General features: G+C 40.9%; 1 protein-coding gene across 2 annotated transcripts in view; it reads right to left on the bottom strand.

The window, feature by feature from the left end:
• VPS50 (VPS50 subunit of EARP/GARPII complex) overlaps window positions 1-15,653 on the bottom strand; it is a 215,617-nt gene that overhangs the window by 29,885 nt on the left and 170,079 nt on the right. For both annotated transcript variants that reach the window (XM_063452255.1, XM_063452256.1), the window contains 2 exons: window positions 2,040-2,161; window positions 143-223 (listed from right to left, as the gene is read on the bottom strand). In XM_063452255.1, coding sequence (XP_063308325.1) covers window positions 143-223; window positions 2,040-2,161 — 203 coding nt within the window. The remainder of the gene's footprint in view (window positions 1-142; window positions 224-2,039; window positions 2,162-15,653) is intronic.

Here is a 15,653-nt window from a genome sequence, read left to right as displayed (position 1 = left end):
GTGAGTAACATATGTTCTTTCTCTCTGCTCGATCTCTTTAATAACCCACAGGTTTCAAAAACAAGAGCTCTTTGCAAGGAACCAGCTGCATTCCTCTTGTTTTGATTTTTTTGTCAAATACACTTTTAAAAAAAATTCTTACCAGATCAATAAGACTTTCCTGAATTCTGTTCAGTGTTGTTCTTAGTCTGCTACTACTCAGACCCAGCCCAGTGGACTCATACTGAAAGACAATGTAAGAGAATATTAGATGCTTTCCTAGAAACCAGAAAATATAATCTTGCAAAAGGATAATGGTAAAAAGAAAGAAACTATCAATGCGAGAATAAAATACTTACATTCTGCTTTGTTTTGAGAGCACATTTGGTGAACATTTCCATTGAGGAAGAAAAAACAAATCTGACAAATAAACCAATAAAACTTAACTATATAAAGAAAATCGGTCACAAGTATAAAAACTTTAATCAGATAGAATGATTATTCTACTCATCAAATTGTGATTTTAGAATGGAAATACAATGCACACAATATTCTAGAAATCTGATAAAAATGAGAGAATTTAACTTAAAGGGACCGTGTAGTCACCAAAACAACTTGAGCTTAATGAAGCAGCTTTGGTGTATAGATCATGCCCCTGCAGTCTCCGTTCTCTGTAATTTAGGAGTTATATCACTTTGTTTATCCAGCCCTAGTCACACCTCCCTGCATCTGACTTACACAGCGTTCCTAAAAACACTTCCTGTAAAGAGTAATTTAATGTTTACACTTACTTTATTGTAAATTCTGTATAATTTTTAAATTTCTTATCTCCTCTTCTGTTAATAGCTTGTTAGATCCTTCAGAAGCCTCAACTATGGTATTAAAGTTCAATTTACAGAGCAGGAGGTAAACAATATTAAATTAAGTTGCTTGATCCAAGGAGACATCTGACTGCTATTTTGGGGTCAAGAAGTAATTTTTCCCTAGTTTGTTGCAAAATTGGAAGCGCTTCAGACTAGGTTTTTTCCCTCTTTTGAATGAACAGCAAAAACATATGTGAGGAAGGCTGAACTTGATGGACGTAAGTCTCTTTTCAGCTTTGTAACTATGTAATATGCAAGTTACAAGAAACCATTTTGTTTTCATGCAGGCTGTGTCAGTCACAGCCAAGGGAGGTATGGCTAAGGTTGCATAAACAGAAACAAAAGTGAATCAACTCCTAAAATGGTAAAGAATTGAGTAGTGAAACTTCAGAGGCATGATGCATACACAAAAACGGCTTCATTCAGCTTAAGTTGCTTTGGTGACCATAGTGTTCTTTTAAATAAAAAAATAAATCAATTTCCTTAGAATATATAAATGTTTATTGTTTTCTTATATTTTTTTATATGTGTAAATTATATCCAAAATACACATGAAAGCTAGAGAACTCTGAGTGTACAGTACATCCCATTTGTATTTTAACAGTGAAACAAGCTTTTCTGTTTTGACTCTGTGCGTTGCAGCGACTGTATACAGAGTGCATACCACCCTCTCCCAAAAATATACCTGTTCTGGATCAGATATTTGGGACACTGACCTTAGGTTATTTCTCTAGTTTCCAAAAGTAAAATCTTACACTCAAAAATCACCTTGAGAACGTTAGTTAGCTATATGAGCATTGACTAAAGATACAATACACAGCCAAGAAAAAACAACGGAGCAGCCAAATATTTTTATACAATATACTTTCACTCACCTTTGTGCAAACTAATAATTATTATTTATCAAAATATTTTTGTTGCACTCTTAAACATAGGGACTATGATATGCTACTATAACATGTGTGTGTGTTTATATATATAAATAAAAGTATGTATAAAAAAAGCCTATAATTCCTGCATCCTTTTCTACACTGGAGAACAGAGGTGAAGTAGACTAAAAAAAAAAACATGGAAAGTTCCACTTTACAAATAGCTAGGACTGCACTGTATTCTTCCATGTAAAACACTATTTAGAATCTAGATAAATAAGATGAACAACTGGTATAACTAGTAGACAAAAAAAAGAAACATACTTACAGCATCGTTTCTTCCAAAAAAGGTGTACACAGCATACAAGTAGTAATCAAACAATTGGGACATGCAGTGGATGACATCAAAGGCAATTGGCTTCAAAATGGTCATCATTTGCATATACTTTCCTAAAAAAAATTAAAAAAAGCAAGAAAAAAAAAAAATTCAAATTATATGACCGTGTACGAGATATTTTTACAAAACTTTTAGCTTACAATAAAACCAACAGCCACTTGAAATAAACGTCTAGACTAGATTAATAACACCACCACACAAACATGTGCTTAACTTTACTTAACACACAGCAGCAAATATTGTATAAATTGTCTTTATTCATTTCAATGGCTAACCAAATCAGAAATATAAATTATATTTTATTACATCATCCTAATCTTTAAATTATTTAGGTATCCTTTTTAGACCAGGGTGTTCAGACTTGGTCCTCCAGATATGGACACCCATCACTAACAAATTTAGTCTAAGGAGTCTAACAACTCAAAGGCCATGTATTGGGTATTCCTGGATATATCAGAGCATTTCACATAAAATATTGCGATTTTAAAACAGTAGTATAAACAATAGTAATAATACAAAAAAAGCTTCATGCTAGCTACCCATTGATCAAGACGTATGCAAACAGCGAGATGTGCTTACTTTTTATAATATTGCATTTTTATGGTATAGTTGTCCACCCATTTTCATGTAGGGCCCCCACCCGCCGCTCATGGGTGGGGGACAATAGGTCCCACCCACCATTTTCATTTAGGGCCCCCACCCGCTGCTCATTGGCCCAAATTGCATCCTAACACAAATAGAGAAACTGTTCTCATTCTGTTAGGATGAAATTTGGTAGTTTTGCCAGCGTTCTGTCTAAATGACAGGACGTTCGGGAATATTGACAAATAGTCCCTACTTTGTCTTATGTTTTAAAGAAAACTAGAGCAGACAGGAAGAAATGAAGAACAGATCCTGACAGAGGGAGAGAAGAGGAATCGATTGGAGAAAGGTAAGTTCGGCATGACAGTGCCGCTTTAAGAATATGCCAATAAGATTGTGGTCCTGTGCATCAAATCAGGAGGTGTGGTGGTACATCTAAGACACAAACTGCTTTATTGTCAGAGCCAGAATGAGTTGGATATAAGTGTTGTGAGTGTAAATCGCTAAACCACTTTTGTCATATTGTATTTCATACATATTACACTATTTAATTTATGTTGTTTTTTTTTCTTTTTGGGGTAAAATTGGACTATATTTATAGCACATATACACCACCTTAATTTGTATGGTTCTAATTTTTTATATTTTTTCACAATTTTTGGGTGCATACTGGAGGGATCGATATATATATATATATATATATATACACACACACACACTTTTTTTCTTTTCTTCTTTCTTTCTTAAATACTAAGTACATTAATTATGGATACATACACTTGATGCAGAGCAGCAAGGAAAGGCCACGTGATCACATTTAACATTAGTCCTAGCACTTTTCATGAAGTGCTTTCCGTGATGCTGGGGTACGAACGAACGCACGCACGCACACACACACACCTTAACTATTTTATTAAGTCATCCAAGGCTTGATAAGTAAGTAAATATAAAACTCCTGATTCTAAACAGCAAGTTAAGAGAAAACAAGATACATTATCAATCATCCATCTCACTTCTACAGATATTCTTTCAGTTGCCGTAACATGGATCTAGTGTTAAACGACCACTGGTAGGTGGGTTTACTTTAATGTTGTGCTTGCCTGCATACATAAATGATTCATATTCATATTAAATAGCAGTATCGCTGCTGAAAAAAAATCTGAACATATATAGCGATTCGGTATGCATGACTGCATTTATGAGCATTACATGCTGCATGATTTTGTATATTGGTTGAAAAAGCAGCCAAGCCAACCTTTAGTAGTGACACACAATCTGATGAGTGCATAAACGAGATCGCTAAGGCTAGATTTGTTTTATGGAGAATCCATTAATCTACCCTAAATCAAGGGATTAATCTGCATACTATGACTGAATCACCACACATTTCAAGATCCTAATAAAAAAAAAGGTTAACAATTTTTACGTTTTTTTTTTTTAAATCAACACTATAATGATTACAAGGGACGTTATTGCAGTTCTTTGTAATGCCACAAGGTGTTCCTCTGGGTGATGAACTATCTCCACCTGCATTAGCTTCAAAGGTAGACGTGAGAGTGGAACATGGGACCTTACATGGCCTGTCTTATGGTATTCAATCTGAAACTGTCAGGGTTGGCAATTGTGATTTCTCAAAGCATGATTGAATTTGGAAAATGAGGGTGAAAGCTAAGTAGAACAAGACTGGTGGCCTCTGCTCTGTGCAGGTCAGGACATACGGAATATACACAGGGGAACAGCAGAAAATACAAGAATGCCACAATCTGTGCATCCCACAGACACACACCAGGTTAATATAAGGGAAAAAAAGAAGCATTATAAAGATAAAAGTATCACCATTAGGTACGGCTAATAACAATAACAGACACAAAACCCAAGTAGATTTTAAAGAAAGGTGACAACTGTATTTTGTAATGCATACATTTAATGAAAGACTTATTTTCAGTGCATCTCATGGCTTACTCTTGGGCTATCCATTTTGAAGAATTTGGATATTCAGATAAAGCTAACCTCATTAACCACTGGAAAGCTTAAAAAGCCCTGAGTGGTACAAGAAATAAATAAAAAAAAAAACGTTTTTATTATATAAGTATGTAAACAGATGTGTATTTACCACAAAATCACAATCAAGGGCAATACAAACATATTCCTAGATGTAATCATAATCCAAGATTTATCCTTGGCACAGAAATAATCATATATTAATTAATAATGATATTAAAAGATATATATATAAAATAATAATAAATATGACATTGCCTCTAAAAAAATAAATAATAATAAATACTGTATAAAAAAAATATAGAATGGGGATGCAAAATAAATATGAATAGTGAATGCATAAACCAAAAAATACAATAAAATAAAAGTGAAAATAAAACAAATGACTAGGTACTAGACTAAACACAAAGTGTTATATCTATGGTGTCATGAGTGGATTCATGTAAACATAATTGATGTTCAAACAAAGATACATGTGATCTAAGACAAGAAGACTGAATACTGTTCACATTTAGTGCAGTAGTTGGTGCAACCATAAGCAATATCGTGGATCTGTTGAAATGGTCATTATTCATGTCTAACCAAAATGTATAAAGTCCTCACTATTCGCTATAGATGGATATTAAAATACCAGTTTGATCATATGCGCACGTAAACTAAACACTAAATTATAGTGATTATGAATTCTATAAATCTCTGTAAAGTGAACTTTAAAGGGACACTATAGTCACCTGAACAACTACAGCTTAATGTAGTTGTTCAGGTGAGATCTATAGCTCCCTGCAGGCAATCTAATGTAAAGACTGTATTTTCAGAGAAATCATGTAGGGCCCTAAAAATATAATATTAAAATACGTCTAACGTATACACCATCAAATACAAAAGATTTAGCCTGTCTTGTCGGCAATACCTCTGACACCAGGCGTCTGATGTAGTGGGGCAGTTCCTCTAGTGGTACGGTCTCTAGTACCCCTCTGATTTTTATATTTTTACGTCGGCTCCTGTCGGCCAGACTTGGTTGGAGAGATTTTCTTGGGCAGTGTGCAGTTGTCGAATCTTGTCCATTGTGTGTATACTGTGTTTTAGGTCTGTTATGTCCCCCTCTGTTGCTTGAGTGCGTGCTGTCACTGCTTGCACTTGTGTGGTGAGCGCTGCTAAGTCTGCTTCCCACATTTGTTTAAGATTGCGTTGGAGGCCTGACAGCATATTCTGAATGTGCCCTTTCGTGGCTGGGGTGCTGTCCTCTGGTGCCAGTGAGGGTTTTGGTCTATAGGGGCCTGGTGGGGGACTGTCATGGATATATTACTCGTCCGAGGGTGCAGGAGAGGCCTCACGGGGAGTGGGCGCTTGTCTCACCCTGGGCGTTTGAAGCATTTGGCCAGTGTCCTGCCGTGATTTAGTGGCGACTGGGGTCGGTTTTGGGGTTTTCCGTCCCATCTCACCTGCGGTATGCTGGCTGATCTGTTGGTCTGCTGTGGAAGGTAAGTGCCACGGCCAGTCCCACTCCACTCGGTCTCCGTGCTGTCCGCCCGTGCGGTAGGCCTTAACGCCGCGTTTTCGGGTTTTCACTCCGGGTGTCACAAAAAATGGCATCAGCCTAGCCGGTGAGTCTGCCCGTATGCTGCAGTGTCGTTTGAGTCCACGGGTGTCGCTTTGTGGTCCCGATGTCGGCGGATTGCTGTGTTTTTTCTCGGAGCTCCGGGGTAATGGCGTCTGCTCCGGTGTGGTGTTAGGCTCCGCCCCCCCCAGTTCACGTTACATTTAAACATAGGACCCCTTATTTGATAGCAGCTTCACAAGTCTTGCATCCATTGAACTTGTGAGTTTTTGGACAGTTTCTGCTTGAATTTGTTTGCAAGATGTCAGAATAGCCTCCCAGAGCTGCTGTTTGGATGTAAACTACCTCCCACCCTCATAGATCTTTTGCTTGAGGATGCTCCAAAGGTTCTCAATAGGATTGAGGTCAGGGGAGGTTGGAGGCCACACCACGACTTTCTCTCCTTTTATCACCATAGCAGCCATTGATGCAGAGGTATTCTTTGCAGCATGAGACGGTGCATTGTCATGCATGAAGATGATTTTATTACGGAAAGGATAGTTCTTCCTTCTGTACCAGGGAAGAAAGTGGTCAGTCAGAAACTCCACATACTTTGCAGAGGTCATCTTTACACCTTCGGGGACCCTAAAGGGGCAACCAGCTTTCTTCCCATGATTCCGGCCCAAAACATGACTCCACCACCGCCTTGCTGACGTTGCAGCCTTGTTGGAACATGGTGGCCGTCCACCAACCATACACTACTCCATCCATCTGGACTATCCAGGGTTGTACGGCACTCATCAGTGAACAGGACTGTTTGAAAATTAGTCCTTACGTATTTTTCTGCCCAGTGCAGCTGTTTCTGCTTGTGAGCATTGGTTAGTGGTCGCCGAATAGAGGGTTTATGCACAGTTGCAAGACTCTGGAGGACTCCACACCTTGATGTCCATGGGACTCCAGAGGCACCAGCAGCTTCAAATATCTGTTTGCTGCTATGTAATGGTATTTTAGCAGCTGCTCTCTTGATCCGATGCATGGATCTGGCAGAAATCTTCCTCAATGTGCCTTTATCTGCATGAACCCGTCTGTGCTCTGAATCAGCCACAAATCTCGTAATAGTGCGTGTGCAGGAAATAGAAGGCACTGTGTGGGGTGGAGCTAGCAGCGCAACGGAGCAGTCGCATCTCCTGGAGCTCCGGCTCAAACATAATCGAACTACACCTTATATGGGGGTATCTGAACCCAGAAGGACCCACATACAGCATTACCAACACCGAGTAGACTATGGGCCGAAAAACAAAAAAGTAAAAGCAGACAAAGGCTCCCAAGGCAGGGATATTGGAGATATGCTGCGGAACACGCACCAGGCCGCATGGTCTAAAATGGCGCTGGCAGACAACCTCACCTCGTATTCATCGGAGGACTACACCGCGGATCAGACCCACACCAGACCGCAACGAGGAAAACAAGTCGACCGGGGATCCGGTCACTGCAAATCACTTACCTGGCGGAAATTGTTGCAGCCGCTCCTACAGCACCTCTGAGCCAGAGAGACTCCCTATCGCTGGAGAACACCGCGAGCTGTATCCTTTCCCTATGACGGGACAACCCACAAGGCACAAAGCTATGAAGAACTGGAATCCCTTCTGAAGTCAGCGGGTATACTACGAGCGGTCCTCCCGAATTGAACAGGACTGTCCTGGCTAAACCCTGCTACGGTACAAGAGTTCACCCCGAGGGAACCCCAGAGACCGTCCCCTACCAGAGGCGCCACCTGAAACGTCAGAAGACACTCAGCGCAGGGGGACAACCTGCTCCGTTGCCCATGATGACCAAAGCCAGCACAACTTGGGACTGCAACACTTTATACTAAAGTTCTTTTTGTTTTATTTTAGGTTTTCGTTACAAATTAGGTTAGCTGCATATATAACTTAACCCACTCTCCTAACTGACGCCAACCTCCATCTGACAGGGTTCTGCTGGTTCTGCAGCTAGAAGCCTTCACACTACGAGACCCGAACTAGGCTGTCACTTATACTGAAATCTCTCCCTCCATGCCAGTTCACATGAGACCTTACACCTATGCTCACATACACAACTGTCAGGCAGGGGGAGATACCCTAAGTGGTTAACATCCACAAGGACCATAACAGAGACTGCACACCCACATAGAGGAAATGAAGTATGTGCGGCGAAGCCGCGCATGCACACGAGAGAAATTACGCTTCCAAATGGAAGCAAAAAGAATAGAGAGAAAGGGCTGCGCCAAAGAGAATCAATGTATAAATGACAATTTATAAATAACAATTAGTCCAAATAAAAAAAGAGTATTCTCTAAGAATGCTCTTATGGAGGATGCGGAATCTGTAGATGCTTGGTCAGGAAAAAATATCCTTGCTGTTCTCCTTCTTGTAAATTCACTCGTATGTAAAAGATAAAACAAATAAAGAACAGGATAGTGCGATACGTCTGGTTATAAAATAGATAAAATATTAAAAGCTGGTATAAAACTCACTTTTTATTAGTGCCATTTATCTTTATTTTCTTTATTTATTTATTTTTTATTCTTTATTTTTGTTGTGCACAAAAGTAACAAAAAGCCTTGGTGCGCCACAACAGCGACATCAAGAAAAATTGATAGACATTTGCAGTACAAGTCGTGGCATTCGTTTGTCAAGGCTCATTTTTAGATTAATGAGATCAATATTTCGACAGCTTAGGTTCTCGTTTAGTTTAAATGATTTAACAAGATTTAACAAGATGTACACGTCAGGTAGGAGTATTCAGAGGAGTGACAAAGAAGGAAAGTGCAGGGTAAGTTAGAGGCATAAACAAAGACTCGTTCAACCGATTAGGTCGTCATAGACATTTGGTACGGGTAGCAAGATATGCTGCACTATTTCTTTTTTGTGTGATATCAAGATAGGAACACATTTAAAACAGGGCATGGTATAGTAATGATTTACAGTACGTTCAGGCTAAGCACGCATAGATATATGAGTCAGCATAGACAGGGTTTTGATATGGTCACAGATTATACAGTTTCATGACATTTGCTAAGGTACTACACCAGGGGTAGGCAACCTTCGGCTCTACAGATGTTGTGGACTACATCTCCCTTGATGCTTTGCCAGCAATATGGCTTTAAAAGCATTCTGGGAGATGTAGTCCAACACATCTGTAGAGCCGAAGGTTGCCTACCCCTGTACTACACAGTATATTTGTTAACGTATAGGTAACCAAGTGTGTCAGTTTTAAGCTATCCTAATGCAGGTACCAGGTCTTCACTAACTATACCCTAAGAGCAAGATATGGCGGTATGCCGTGTCACATTCTGCATTTTTATGGTAGTTGAACCAACAAATAATAAACATACGTGTAGGAGTATAACAAGTTGCTGTTAACTAGAGATATGCTGGTCTAACTAACAGAGTGCGCGCTATCATTTTCATAGTGTTACAAATCTGTGGCAGTGTAAACGGCACATTTTTTTTTTTTTTAAATGACATGAAAAAAATCTATACTGGGATACATTGCTTGCTATATTAACACGGTTGACTTGCTGTGGTGCTGCACACGTTAATGAAGGTAGACCAAACAGGCACAAACCAACCAAGAACAACAGACCCGCTAGCACCCCGCCAAAAGATTGCCAACATGAATAATGTATCTTTCTTTTTAATACACTGTATATTGTTTTTTACCTGGCATTTTTATTACCCTGGACTCCAAGTAATCCGAGGTGGGGATAATACCACCAGCGCTATCTCCAAGGAGCAGTTGGTCTGCTCCTTTCTTGTGAGTACCATTTTATACGTATTTTATTATCTTTTACGTACGAGTGAATTTACAAGAAGGAGAACAGCGAGGATATTTTTTCCTGACCAAGCATCTACAGATTCCGCATCCGCCATAAGAGCATTCTTAGATAAGACTCTTTTTTATTTGGACTAATTGTTATTTATAAATTGTAATTTATACATTGATTCACTTTGGCGCAGCCCTTTCTCTCTATTCTTTTTTCTTCCATAATTTTTTTTCAGGGTATTTGAGGGATTCCCTTATAGGGTTGCTGCCTATCTGTTATTTAGCGCTTACTCTCTTTTTTCCATTTCATTTCAAATGGAAGTGTCTGATTGCTCCCTGCTCGCGCCCGCCTATTTCGTCATTTTGACGAAATAGGGGGCGCGGCTTCATGAGGCTCCCGGCGCTGAAACCAGGTGTGTAAAATACTCTGCCTGCAGAGTCCCTTTAATCACACACACAAGAGGATGTTGCCAGCTCTAGTAGGCTATTGACAGATCAGGAGATAAGAAATTATAAATTAAACACACTGTGCACTGAGGAAAGTTAAAAAAGTAGACTCTTTTATAGGGACGCAGAGCGAGTGGCTAAGGCTGCATAAGCAAAGTCATTTAACTCCTAAATGGCAAAGTATTGAGACGTGAGACTGTAAGGTATGATCTATACCCTAGAATCACTTAAATAAGATAAAGTTGTTTTGGTGCTTACAGCGTCCCTTTAAATTTGAAATTATTTTCAAAAGTAATTAAGTGTGAATTCACAAACCCTGACATCATGCACACATTATTTTGGCAGGCAAGTCATTTTGTAAAGTTCTACTTCAGGGCAAAAAAAAAAAAAAGAAGCATATTCACAATTCAAATGAAGTGGTACCTAAAACCAACAAAGCTTAAAAACAGTAAAGTAAACCGGGAGATCACAGACTTACTTATTTAGGGCCCCCACCTACTGCCCCCCCTGGCCCCCACCCCTGTGCGGCGGGTGGGGGCCCTAAAATTATCAATAGGGGGGGGGGACCTACTGCCCCCCCCCCACCCCTGAGCGGTGGGTGGGGGCCCTAAAATTCACAATAGGGGGGGACCTACTGTCCCCCCCCGGCCCCCACCCCTGAGCGGCGGTGGGGGCCCTAAAATTATCAATAAGGGGGGGACCTATTGTCCCCCCGGCCCCCACCCCTGAGCGGCGGGTGGGGGCCCTAAAATTATCAATAAGGGGGGGGACCTACTGTCCCCCCCCCGGCCCCCAACCCTGAGCGGTGGGTGGGGGCCCTAAAATTCACAATAGGGGGGGGGGCCCTACTGCCCCCCCCGGCCCCCACCCCTGAGCGGCGGGTGGGGGCCCTAAAATTATCAATAAGGGGGGGGGACCTACTGTCGTCCCCCCCCCCGGCCCCCAACCCTGAGCGGTGGGTGGGGGCCCTAAAATTCACAATAGGGGGGGGGGACCTACTGCCCCCCCCGGCCCCCACCCCTGAGCGGCGGGTGGGGGCCCTAAAATTATCAATAAGGGGGGGACCTATTGTCCCCCCCAGCCCCCGAGCGGTGGGTGGGGGCCCTAAATACAAAGGGGGGGGGACCCTAGTTAACCCTCCCCCCCCAAAAAAAAATGATCTCCCTACCTACCCCCCTCACCCTAAAAATAATGAGGGGGGACCCTTTAACTAAAAACCTGTAAAGAAAAAAAATAAGATAAAAACAACTTACCATTCGATGTTTTCTTTCTTCTAAAATCTTCTTTCTTCAGCCCCAAAAAAGGCCAAATAAAAAGCCATAATAACCGACGCAATAAAAAAAAAAAAAAAAAACCCGAGCGCAAAAAAAATAATCCATCTTCACCCATGGAGGGCTCCGCGCAACCTGAGCTCCGCAGGGCGGGGGAAGGCTTATAAAGCCTTGCCCCGCCCTGCAATTAGGCTAAGAACACTCTGATTGGTGGGTTTAAGCCAATCAGAGTGCTCTTTGTCATTTTACAAGCGTGGGAAAGTTCTTTGGAATTTTCCCACGCTTGTAAAACGACACAGAGCACTGTGATTGGATGGCTTGAAATCCATCCAATTACAGTGCTCTGTGTCATTTTACAAGCGTGGGAAAATTCCAAAGAACTTTCCCACGCTTGTAAAATGACAAAGAGCACTCTGGTTGGCTTAAACCCACCAATCAGAGTGTTCTTAGCCTAATTGCAGGGCGGGGCAAGGCTTTATAAGCCTTCCCCCGCCCTGCGGAGCTCAGTCTGCGTGGAGCCCTCCATGGGTGAAGATGGATTATTTTTTTTGCACTCGGGTTTTTTTTTTATTGCGTCGGTTATTATGGCTTTTTATTTGCCCTTTTTGGGGGCTGAAGAAAGAAGACTTTAGAAGAAAGAAAACATCGAATGGTAAGTTGTTTTTATCTTATTTTTTTTCTTTACAGGTTTTTAGTTAAAGGGTCCCCCCTCATTATTTTTAGGGTGAGGGGGGTAGGTAGGGAGATCATTTTTTTTTGGGGGGGGAGGGTTAACTAGGGTCCCCCCCCTTTGTATTTAGGGCCCCTACCCACCGCTCAGGGGTGGGGGCCGGGGGGGACAATAGGTCCCCCCTTATTAATAATTTTAGGGCCCCCACCCGCCGCTCAGGGGTGGGGGCTGGGGGGGGGGGGGGGGACAGTATAGTTACTGCAGCATATTTACTGAAATCAAAAGCTATTTCAATCAAACTTATAACTTTTAACTTTTTAAACATTTTAACAGGTCACGTTACAGTTTAACATAGGACCCCTTATTTGATAGCAGCTTCACAAGTCTTGCATCCACTGAACTTGTGAGTTTTTGGACAGTTTCTGCTTGAATTTGTTTGCAAGATGTCAGGATAGCCTCCCAGAGTTGCTGTTTGGATGTAAACTGCCTCCCACCCTCATAGATCTTTTGCTTGAGGATGCTCCAAAGGTTCTCAATAGGATTGATGTCAGGGGAGGATGGAGGCCACACCATGACTTTCTCTCCTTTTATCCCCATAGCAGCCATTGATGCAGAGGTATTCTTTGCAGCATGAGATGGTGCATTGCCGTGCATGAAGATGATATTATTACGGAAAGCATAGTTCTTCCTTCTGTACCAGGGAAGAAAGTGGTCAGTCAGAAACTCCACATACTTTGCAGAGGTCATCTTTACACCTTCGGGGACCCTAAAGGGGCCGACCAGCTCTCTTCCCATGATTCCGGCACAAAACATGACTCCACCACCGCCTTGCTGACGTCGCAGCCTTGTTGGAACAGGGTGGCCGTCCACCAACCATCCACTACTCCATCCATTTGGACCATACAGGGTTGCACGGCACTCATCAGTGAACAGGACTATTTGAAAATTAGTCTTCATGTATTTTTCTGCCCAATGCAGCCTTTTCTGCTTGTGAGCATTGGTTAGTGGTTGTCGAATAGAAGGTTTATGCACAGTTGCAAGACTCTGGAGGACTCTACACCTTGATGTCTGCTTAATAATGTGGAACACCCTCCTTTAGTAGTTTTTCCTTAAATTGGGCTCACCTGGCAATCTAATTATCACAGGTGTCCGAGATTGTTTTCAGTGATCAAAAGAGCCCTGAGACACAATGCCATCCATGAGTTAAACTGAAAAACAAAATATTTAACCTTTGTGACACAAATAGAATTTGCATAATAATTTGGAACAGGGTGTTGTAAGGTCTGTGTATTCTAAAGTGGATTTCATTTTGGACTGGAGAGATCTATCCAATGACTTAAAATAAAGCGGCTAGCTGGCATGACACTTTTATTAGAGGCAACATTGGTCTTTGTTTTAACTAAAGAAAAAAAAAAGTTACCTGTGCTCTCTTCTTAATCCCTATGTATATTTAAACAAATGGAGGTCATTTAGTTACTCCAATGGCCACTGGAGGGAATGCCCACCTGCCAACGTCAAGGCAGACTCCCCTAGACGGGTCCTACTCTGACCCTTCCACTTGCTTCCTTGAGCTTCTGGCAAAGATCTCTAATGAGACAGAAAGGGGGGTCTGCCTTGATGTTGGCAGGCGGGCATTCCCTCCAGTGGCCATTGGAGTAACTAAATGACCTCCATTTGTTTAAATATACATAGGGATTAAGTAGAGAGTGCAGGTAACTTTTTTGTTTTTTCTTTGTTTTTTACTACATATATTGGAGCTGATGTGTACTGTGGTCATTGCTGCCGCCAAGGAGTGATGGGAGTGAGCGCAGTACTTTTCTTTTTGTATTGGTCATTGTTTTATCAGACCAGAAAATGTTGTTTCTCAGTCTGAGTCTTTTAGGTGCTTTTTTTTTGTTGTTGTTGAAAATTCTAAGCAGGCTTTCCTAAGTAGTGAAGGGAGACTTCCATCTGGTCAGAGTGAAATAAAGGTCAAATTGATGGAGTATTGCAGTAATGATTGTTCTTCCACAAGATTCTACCATCTCTTCGCATGATCTCTGTAGCACACCCAGTGTGTCCATCAGGTTTTTGGTGACCTCACTTATCAAGGTCTTTCTTCCTAGATTGCTTAGTTTGGCTGGACGGCAAGCTCTAAGAAATTTTCCAAATTTCTTCCATTTAAAAATTACTGAGGCCACTGCTCTTGGGAGCCATCAATGCACCCAAAGGTTTTTTTGTAGCCTTTCCCAGATCTGAGCATTTACACAATCCTATCTCTGAACTCTGCAGGCTGACCTCATGGATTGGTTTTAGCTGTAATATACATTTACAGCTGCGAGACCTTATGTAAACAGGCATTTGTCTATGCCAAGTCATGCCCCATCAATTGAATTTGCCGCAGAACTGCATTTAAAGAGTAGAAACACCTCATATATGTTTCAGAGAAATCGGATGCATCTTATGTCAATGAATTTCAGTTTTTCCTTTTTAATAAATGAGCAAAGTTTTCAAAAATCAGTTTTCTTGCTTTGACATGATGGGGTATTGAGAGTAGATTGATGCGAACACAAGAAAATTTTAAAATAATGAAGGGGACTGACTACTTTATAAATGCAATGTACTTTTGCATGTATCATATGTCTATATGTGTATATATATAAATGTATACACAATACCCACAAAGATATAGCTCAAGTAATTTGTTATTTTTTGTTTAAAAAAAAATAAAATGTTTCTTTAAGCCAAGATCCCAATGCAGACTTAAATTTGCATAAACCCCAACTAATCGTAAAGCTGGATCTTACAGCACAAGCAGTGCTTTAAGTTGACATTTAGAAATGACAGCAAAATCCCCCAAACACTAAAAACATAGTAGATGCAATTCTGAAAGGGACGTAGCCCGATACAGCTATGCTTTATGCATACAGTTGTTGATTAAGTGTAAGGCAATTTCTTCTCTGAATGAGATATCTATGAAATGTATTGGTTTTTACACCATACCATGTGCTGAAAATTGCTTTCTAATGCAAAGCTACTCATTCGCTCTAACACTACAACACAGAGCTCCAGAGCACTCATTTTCGAAACAAACAATTAAGGACCATTACCCGGCTTTGATGTGTGAAGAGAAATGCTACATTTCGCAATTCAGAACAAAAACCCATCTGCTATTGTGTACCTGAATTTGAAGTTAATTATGTGAATGGTGTCTAAAGAGCACATTTATTTTATGTTAATTTTGGAACATT

This window comes from Pelobates fuscus, chromosome 4, assembly GCF_036172605.1.
Source record: "Pelobates fuscus isolate aPelFus1 chromosome 4, aPelFus1.pri, whole genome shotgun sequence".
NCBI lineage: Eukaryota > Metazoa > Chordata > Amphibia > Anura > Pelobatidae > Pelobates > Pelobates fuscus.
Note: the sequence above shows the minus strand (reverse complement) of the source record. Positions and strands in the feature narration are given on the sequence as shown.